Source organism: Equus asinus, chromosome 19 (assembly GCF_041296235.1).
Source record: "Equus asinus isolate D_3611 breed Donkey chromosome 19, EquAss-T2T_v2, whole genome shotgun sequence".
In the NCBI taxonomy this organism is placed as follows: domain Eukaryota; kingdom Metazoa; phylum Chordata; class Mammalia; order Perissodactyla; family Equidae; genus Equus; species Equus asinus.
Window position 1 is genome coordinate 4,062,103 of NC_091808.1, and position 9,682 is coordinate 4,071,784.

Below are 9,682 nucleotides of genomic sequence, written 5' to 3' on the forward strand. Positions count from 1 at the left end.
ACCGAGCAAACCTGGGCTTGTCATGTCTGTGAACCACTGTCCCCTGAGCCAGTGGTTCTAAACACTGTGGAGGGGTGGTGTGGGGGCCTCAGAATCCCCTGGGAGCACCTTCAGTGCACACACGGTGCCTCACCACCTCGGGGGCCCTTGCCACCATCATCCCCCATCCAAGGTCCCTGTGATGGCAGCTCCTGTCAGAGAAAGACGGATCTGAAGGGGTCAGTGTTTCACCACCCTTCTGCTCCCAAGGATCCAGACCCAGCAATGACGACACTTCCCAAATCCAGGACATCTTTTTAATCACAATCTACTTATCCACAGTCTGGCCAGAGGGTGGAACAAAGCTGAGGGTCGTTTATCAACACATTGGGAGACAGAGCTCGGAACCTGCCCCAGAAATAATGGCGCTTATCCCCCTGCTCCCTCCTGGCCCCTGGGGTCCCCTTCCTAGGGTTGCTTCCAGCTCCTGCCATGGGGCTTCCAGGTTAACGCCCGCGCCACCATCACTCCACAATCCCGTTAGCTCTTCTCGGGCAGAAGAAGAGGGATTTGGGGCCTGGTCTGATGTGAGGCCCAGGATGCTGTCACGGGGCCAGGCCCATGGCTCCCCCCCCCCCACCCTCCCTGCCTGCCCTGCAGCCTCAGTGCATGGGCAGCCCCGAGGCCCCCCGCCTACACGATGCCCTCGGGGCACTTGCTCCTCCAGACCACCAGCACCGTCACAAGCAGGGTCACCAGGATGGGCACCACAATGAAGGGGCAGAGGACGCTGCTGGGCGGGTCCCGCACGGCCCTGCCGGAGACGGAGCAGTTTCTGAAGTAGCGCTGGTGGATCGCTACGAAGAGCTTGTCCACCACCGCATTGGGCCAGAAGCAGAACACTTTTTTCGCCACGTGGCTGGTGCACTCTGTGAGCTCCCTGTAGCTCCTGCAGACAGAAAAGCAGGTCGTCAGTCCCTGGGTGGGCAGTGCCCCCTCCCCCACCCCGGCAGAATCCGAGCTGGGGGCTCTCCACTGCATTCCCCACTGTGATGAGCGCCTCCCAGAAGCCCAGGTCCTGGGGCTGCGACTGACCCTGGCTCTAGGAGACGAAATTCCTGGATGGCTCCCGTGGGGGCTCCCCAGATGTCCTGCATGTGCCCAGACCCCAGAAGGCAAGCTGGAGGTAAGGAACATCCCCGGCTGCTTCCGAGATTCCAGGGGCTGGGACACCACTCCAAGGATGGACTAGAAGGTAGACCAGCCGGCCGTCTTCAGCCTGGGGCAACAAGCCTTGGGAGTGGGCAAGCCAATAGCCTCTGGAGCCCCTTGCTGTCCCCATCACCCCACGCATGCCCCCTCAGCCTGGAAGCTCCCCGAGGTGTCCACAGGACTTGCTGTGAGGCCCCCACCCAAGCCCCCAACTTCCCACCCTCCTGGGGTTTCCTAGCAGGACCATCAGCTGCCATCATTCCCAGTCACATCTTTATTTTGCTTATTGAGGGTAAGCACCACGAGGACATGGATTTTGTCTGTTTCGTTTGTCTGTAATCCCAGCACCTAGAAGAATACTTGGCACATGGCAAGCACCAGCAAATTGTTTTTCCTTGTTTTTTTAATTTTGGTAAAATATAAATAACATAAAATGTACCATTTTAACGATTTTTAAGGGTACAGTTCAGTGGTGTTAAATCCATTCACATTGTTGTGCAGCCATCACCACTAACCATCCCCGTAACTTTTTCATCTTCCCAAACCCAAACTCTGTCCCCATTAAACACTCCCCCCCCCACCCCGTTCCTCCCTCCTCCCTGCCCCTGGCACCCGCCATCCTACGCTCTGTCTCTATGAATCTGACCTCTCTACAAGTGGGATCATGGGCTATTTGTCCTTTTGTGTCTGGCTTTTATTTCACTCGGCGTGATGTCTTCTAGGTTCATCCGTGTTGTAGCATGTGTCAGAATTTCCTTCCTTTTGAAGGCTGAATACTATTCTGTTGTTCGTACACACTTCATTTCGTTTATCCATTCATCGATGGACACTTGGGTTCTTCCACATTTTAGCGATGGTGACCAATGCTGCTGCTAGGGACATGGCTGTGCAGATATCTGTCCGAGTCTCTGCTTTCAATTCTTTTGGGTAGACACCCAGCAGCAGAATTGCTGGATTGTATGGTAATTCTATGTGTAAATTTTTGAGCAAATTATTTTTTAACAAATGAAGATTCAACATTGGGGGAAATTAAAATATATTTTCGAGAAGGTGAGTCACTTCTGCTTCTGATTAGGATGGAGAAAGCTGCAGAGTGTTGCTCTCACATGAACAGCAAAAAAAGCTGAAGAAACTACAAAATCATACATTTTCTTGAGTCCATCAGAGAGCCGAGATTGAGAGACAACAAAGTGACATGAGTTTCAAGGAGGAGCAGCACAGGGACTGTCTCACATGGGGCGGAGCATGGGAACAAGACGCACCACCATACCAGAGGCGAGAAGAACTCAGCTAAATAATAACAAACTGTCACAGGCCAAGTGTGGGCTGGAGGGTCCATCTGGAATTGCTGGGGCCCCCAATGCACTGGCAGCTCCCTGACTCGCCACTCTTTCCCATGAGGCTCCAGCAGGCACTCGTGAGAAAGACCACGGGCAGGCAGGGGATCAGGCAGGAAACACCACACATTTCCCAAGTCCTTCTTGAGTAAGAAGCAACAGCCTTGGGCCCCTGGAGGATGAGCAGTGGCTGCAGCTGAACAGGCCCGAAGCATCTCCCACTTTCCCAGACCCTTTCTCCTGAGAAGCAAAGCCTTGAACTGCTGAAGGCAGGACAGCACGGCCTGTCAGCCCCAGGGCACAAGATAGACACGCTATGGCTTGGAGAAGGATGGTTAAAAGACTCTTTTCCCTGGGAAGAGCAGCAGGAAATTATCCTGGGCCTAGGATTCTGCACAAGACCAAACAGAGGTCTCCTGCCAATGAGGGAGGGCAGGAATCTCCCACCCAAGACCCCACAGCTACAGGGCAGAGTTTGGCTGCCACAGGGTGGAGGAACAGGAATGCTGAGGCCGAGGGCATGGGGCCTGTCTAAGCTGAGGCTGGACCAGGACACAGGGAACCCCTCCCCATGTCCCCAATATGAACCTGGCCTAGAATAACAAGCAATGGCAGTCCACTGCTGGGAGAAGGTGGAGAGAGACCCACTCTGTGGCACAGGTGTGCATGGTGGCTCACCACACTGGGGAACACTCTCTAGCTCCGACCCTGAGCACAAGGCAATGGCAGCCCATTGCTGGAGCCACTGGAGGCCTGTGGTGCTCTGAAGGTAATCACAGCAACAACAAATCCCCAACCCAGCTCCGCTTCTGACAAGATTGACTCAGATTCCACATTAACGGACAGAAGACAGAAGAGGCTTACCCACTTCCGGACGGAAATATGATTACCTCTGTCTCTTCTCTTCTACACCTGCGTGTTCAGCATTTAATTAAAAAATTATGAATCTTCCATTCAAAAGCAACAACAACAAGAAATTAAAAAAAAAAAAAAATCAAGATTGTCAAGAGATAAAGCAATCAACAGAATCAGACTCAGAGATGACCCAGAGGTTGTAATTATCACATAGGGACTTGAAAAAGACCAATATGATAATGGGACCAGGTGAGAAGGTAGACAATATGCACAAACAGATAGAGAATGCCAACAGAGAGATGGAAAGTGTAAGAAAGTCAAAGAGAAATGCTAGAATTTTTTTTTAAAAAACCCCACAGCATTAGAGAGAATTCCTTTGGTGGGTCAGCTGACTTGACATGTGAGGGAAGAATTAGTGAACTTGAAGACAGGTCAGTAGAAATTACCCAAATTGAAACACAAAGAGAAAAAACACACAGCATCCAAGAGCTGTGGCACATTAATAAACTATCAATGATATCAACTCCAACTTGTAATTTGAGTTTTAGAAGAAAGAGAGAGGATGGAGCAGAAGAAATATCTGAAGACATAACGGCTGAGAATTTTCCAAAAATAAGGAGACATCAAATCACAAATCTAAGAAGGTCAGAGAATCCCAAAGAGGACCAAAACCAAAGCAATAGCAACAACAAACAACCAACCACATAGACACATCAAAATTAAACTGCTGAAACCCAAGATTAGAAAAAAAAAAAAATCCCTGAAACAAAATCTTGGTCATTCATAGAAAAAAGACACCTGCAGAGGAATGACGAGTTACAGCAGACTTCTTACCGGAGACCATGTGAGCCAGAAGACAATGGGGTGACAGTCTTGGTGGGTGCGATGGAGGAACGCCTGTCTGGCCAGAATCCTACGCCCATCAAAAATAGCTTTCAAATATGAGGTTAAAATAAAGACCTTTTCAGAAAAAAAAGAAGCTGGAGAATGCATTGCCAGCAGACGTGTGCAACAAGAAATATTAAAATTCTTCAGTCAAAAGAACATAACAGAAAGAATTTTGGACCCACACAAAGAAATGAAGAGCTCCATAAAGAGTAAAAATGAAGACAGGGAAAGATTAGGGCTTCTCCAGCACCCAACACCCCTCCACCCCAGCCCCATCGTATGGTCTCAAAACCACCAGCTCAGGGTTCTTTCTGACCTAGCTGCCCTCTGGGTCATTACCGAGGGTGCACAAGGCCTCCTGGAGTCCATGTGAGTGGGCCAAGTGCATGAGGCACAAGGAGGGAGGGAGGGGGCTGAGGCAGCAGAGAGTGTGTGGGACCTGTGCCCTCTCAGGTGCCCGGATTTCCTAAGTGAATGAGGACTCATGTTTCAAGGAGAAAACAGAATGGAAAAGGCCACAGGCGGTCATGACAAGCTGGGCCTCATTGTGAGGAAAAATGCATCCATGTCTATCATGTGCTTGGCACCTGATAAGTGCTAAAGATGTCAAGTATTGTTAAACACCAAAGTCCAGACTTTTGAGCTAGTTATTGATCAGCTACAGGGCTACATGTTGCAAACACTGGTTTGAATGATTGTCTTCTCCCCTGTCTCAGGCCCCACAAACCCAAGGGTTGTTTCTGGTGTTCTGTAGACCCAATGAAGACAGTTAATCCTAAATGCCGTCCACCATCCTCTGTGCCTGAGGAGTGGAGCTGGGATGTCCTTAGAAGGAGGTGTTGCCATCTCTGGGCTGGCTAACCATGGGATGGGTGGATGGGAAGGAGCCCAGGATTCAGGGAACTGTGACACCGAAGGAGACCCCACCCTGAGGCCACGCTGAGGCTGAGCCCATAGCAGGCTATTCTGGGATCAGGCACGCTCTCCTTGAAATGTTATCCTTCCAGTCTGCAAAGCCACCCCCGTCTAAAAATATTTCAAATGTGCAGTCGGCTGCCCGCTTCATCCTGTTTATTTATACAGAAGTGACAGCTGAAACTTTCAATAAATACTGTGAGCTCTCTCGGCAGGGATGTGATAACAGAATTCCCCTCAGAGAACAGACATTCTTTGTTCCAAAGAGCACAGTACTGACGGAAGGGCCCAAAATAATCACGAAAAAATATTCTTGCTTTAACCCCCTATTTTCAGTTCTCATGTAACGGAATAATTATCCTTTTTTGGCTAGGGTGTTCTATTCTGGTGAACTTTGCTTGGAACGCTCTGAACAGCATAGTGGGAATTTCAATATGTCTGAGCCCCAAGTCAAGGCTCCTGTCACCATGATTCACGGTTGTTTGTTGACAGGAAGGCGCCCACTGATGCCGCAGCCGAGTTGTCTCTTCTGGGGACACCTGTGGTTGCTGCTGTCCTCCAGTTAGCCCGGACTGGCCCGGATGTGGAATATCTGAGCCAGGGTCCTGGCATCCTACAGAACTGGGTTCAAACCCCAGCTCCTCTTATCCTGAGTGATCCCGGGGACCTCACCTCACTTATCCAAGCCTTGGTCTCCTTATATTCAAATGAAGAGCCAGGTATCCACCTGACAGGGTTACTGGGAGATCAAGTTGAATGAGGTCAAGGGCCTGACATACAGCAGGGGCCCAATAAGTGGACACCTCACCCCCCCTCCCCGACAACTGGTGTGCGGGTCCTAATGTATACATTTCTTGTTCTATTAACTCAAGCAAAAGTTGACCAGGTGATGTCTAAGCCCTCAAAAGTCTGAGGAGGAGCCACTGTTGGATTTTGGTTGGCTTTCTCTGCACCGGTATTTGGCTCCATCTACCTGGGAGACAATTCACAACCTAGTGGCTTCCCAGCTTTCAATACTTGCTGGGCACAGGAGAGGCGGCACCACCCGGCGTCCTGGCAGTCAGTGCAGGAGAAGGTGGAGGTGACCCATCCGAGGGTGGTTTGAGGAGCCTGTCAAAGTACCAGACTGATAGGGGCGTTCAGATAGATGGGGAGGCGTGTGGGTGGGTGCAAGTCACAGAGAAGGCTACCCATGATGCTTTTGGCGAAATAGTTCTTCTGGAAATACAAATGAATAATAAGCATCTGAAAAAACGTTTGCCCTTACCGTTAAAGAAAAAAAAGCAAACATCCAAACAAAACCCATTTTTAAAACGAGAATACTCCATGCTGGTGAGGGTAGAGTGAAATGGGCAGGGGCTCATTTCATTACTAATAGAAGATAAACTGGTAAAATTGCTCTGAAAAGCAATTTGGCAATATGTATCAATAACCTCAAAATCATGGATGCACTGTGGCCCAGTAATTCTATTTCTGGGACTTATCCTAAGTTAATAATGTAAAATGTAGACAAAAGTAAGGTAAGAAGATGTTCATTGCAAATTTATAATTATGAAAAACAGGGAAAAATAGGACAGTGATGAAAGAAACTGCTTATCAGAGCCTCTGTTGGGGAGTTATTAAAATGATACATAGGAAGAAATTTTTAAGATGTAGGAAAATATTTATGTTGCAATGTTGAACAAAAGAAGAAGAGTGTGAGCCCAAATGATAGAAGCAAGGTGGTTTCAGCATAAAACGGTCCAAGCAGGAGGGGAACGCACCAGACTGTTAAGACGGCTTTTCACCACCAGAGGGCAGTGATAGGAAGGACTTTCATTCCCTTAGCTCTACTTTTTTGGGGCTTTTCCAAGTTTTCTACAGCGAGCATACATTATTTTTATAATTATATTTTTTAAAAGCTTATTTGGGAGAAAAGCCTGTAGGAAACTGGACGTCTATGTCACCGCGTTTGCAGCCACCGGCGCTCATTTCTTCCTCTCTGTGACGGCAGGGGGCCTTCTGTCCGGGGGACGCTGATGTGCTCGCTATTCTAACGATCCCGAGCAGGTGGGAGGCGTGTTGGGGGCGGCGGCAGACCGTTCTTGGCCAGGGGCCCACGCCCAGGGTTCACAGAGCGGCCCTGGCCCCAGCCCTGCCTCCCCTGACCCGAGGAGCCCTGTCCCCGGGGACGCTGCCCCTCTTTGAGCGCGCTCCCAGCACGCCACATTTCTGCCTCTCCTTAACTTAACTTCTGCCCAGAGCTGGGCGGGGGAAATCCTGCCCCAGGGGCGGGGCAGTGTCCCCCACCACCGGGACGCCCCCCTTGCGCTCGCACTCTGCTTCCCCGCATAGCAGGTTCTCCCCTGGCCATGCCAGGCATGGCAAGGAGCTCTGGGACCCCCCTCCCAGGACCTGGGGGGCACTTGGCTGGCAGCCCTGCTCCAGGTGGCAATGCCGGGGGCTGGGACCCTCCAACAGATGTCACGCAGGAGTGCAGTGGCACACCTGGAAGGCGGGCAGGGCCTGGGACGTCCAGCCACCCCCCTCCCCCGTTCCTGATGCCCCCAGGGCCCGGGCGGGCCGGCCGGCGGCTTCCCTCCACCCCACCGCTCTCGCTCTCGGCTGGAGCTGGGCTGGGTCGGTCTCTCAGGTCTCTATTGCTTGGTGCGTAGAACGCACATGACCGTGGTCCTCGCATGGATGCTGGGGGCTTGGATACCCGGTTCCCAAGGGGCGCCGGGACCCGGGGGCAGGAGGGCCCTATGGGTGGGTGGGCGCAGGGGTGGGCTCCGAGGGCAGAACCCCACTTTGCGTCCTCTGCTGCCAGCTCCAGCCAGCCCCTCGGCTCCTACTCGTGACCCATGACCTCCTTATTGGAAGGGCGAGGCCACCAGATGGCGCCCCCTCCCCGGAGACCTTCCCTCCCTGGTCTCCTGCCTTCGGGTCCCCATTTCCTCCGCGCCCCACCTCGGCCCTCGCAGCCAGCCCCCCAGGACCTCCCTGCAGGCTCCCGAGCCTTCTCTCTCCCTCGGCAGCCTGGCGCGACCTCGCCCGCCGCGGGAGGGGCCCTGCACCCTGCAGCGCTCCTTCCCCGCTAGACCAGCGACTGCAACGTGACACCTGTGACACCTCCGCTTCTATCGGAAGCTTGGTCCTGTCCACATCCGGCTGCCAACACACCTGACTCCCAGTGCCCCACCTCAGTCCCATCCCCCACGCCGGGGAAGCCTTGCGCAATCCCTGAGTTGTCACGGATTCCTCCCATTTCCGGGGGTTCCCCTCCCCTCCTGCAGCCATGTCACTGTGACCAGGAATAGGCAGAAGTGACCGGTCTCTGTGGGTTATAGCAACTCACATTTCTAATACCAGCTCCCACTCATCTGTACTGAAAATGGGCCAGGGGCCTTGGCACCTCTGCACCCTTTCTGCTTTCCCCACCCAGCTTAGTCAGGGGCGGCCATCCAACCTCTCCCCTGCTTTCCTCTCCTCTGCACGGTGGGTCCAGCCCATCATTGGCTTTCCTGGCCACAGCTCTGCCTTTCCCCTAGCCCAGTGTCCACATCTTTGCACCCTTGCAATGCTCCCTTGTTCTGGATTCAAAAGTCCTCACAAGGCCCTCACTCTCAACCATATCCCCTCCCTCTCACTGGCCACATTCTAACCATACTGGCCTATGTTTCTGCCTCAGGACTTTTGCACATGCTGCTCTTTCTACTTGGAAGGCTCTTAACCCCATCTTCACAAGGCCAACCTCTGCTCATCCCTCAAACATCACTTCGGCCTCATTTGGCTCCCCAGTAAAGCAGGGTTTTCCTTCATAGATGCGTCTCTCTGTGCACCTGTACTGTAATCCATCAGATTATTCACTCACTGTTGGTTTCAACAACTAGATTGCAAACACCATGAGGGCAGGGACAGTGTAAGAGGAAAACAAAATCCCACTTGCCCTGTTCACAGCGGTCACCTCGAAGGCAAAGTGAAACAAAAGCGGGGGCGGGACAGAAACAGGAGGAGAGCAGGGAAGGTCGTCTTAGCAGACACAGCACACAGCCCAGTGCAAAGGCAGTCAGTGGGCAAAGAGGGCCATGCCACCCTGAGAAGGTGCGAGGAGAGCTCCATGGCGCAGAGAGCCTACAGCTGTGAGCAACATGACAGAATCCACAACACCTTCATGTGGGAGACCTGAACACACCTCTCCAGGTTAAGTAGCGAAAAACTGGGATAAAAATGAAAAATAAAGTTAATAAACCTGATTCGGTGACCATATGACCAAGTTTCTAGTCTACAGAGAATCAACGATCCTCTTAAACGTCCCTGGGTACTATTTAGGCAGCAGAGAAAATACGCGACAAAATTTTAAGTCAACATTCTTTGACTACAATATTAAAAACTAGAAGTTAATAAGAAAAGCATAAATTTTTAAAAAATTGAATCTCTAGAAATGGAAGTTCACTCATAATTTTGGGATTAAATAAGAATTTAAAAATTCAATTATGGCTATTAAGAAATCAGTA

General features: G+C 51.5%; 1 protein-coding gene across 2 annotated transcripts in view; it reads right to left on the reverse strand.

The window, feature by feature from the left end:
- Positions 1–282: 282 nt before the first annotated feature.
- RAMP1 (receptor activity modifying protein 1) overlaps positions 283–9,682 on the reverse strand; it is a 48,593-nt gene continuing 39,193 nt past the window's right edge. For both annotated transcript variants that reach the window (XM_044751216.2, XM_070489275.1), the window contains one exon: positions 283–928. In XM_044751216.2, coding sequence (XP_044607151.1) covers positions 673–928 — 256 coding nt within the window. In that variant the 3' untranslated portion in view covers positions 283–672. The remainder of the gene's footprint in view (positions 929–9,682) is intronic.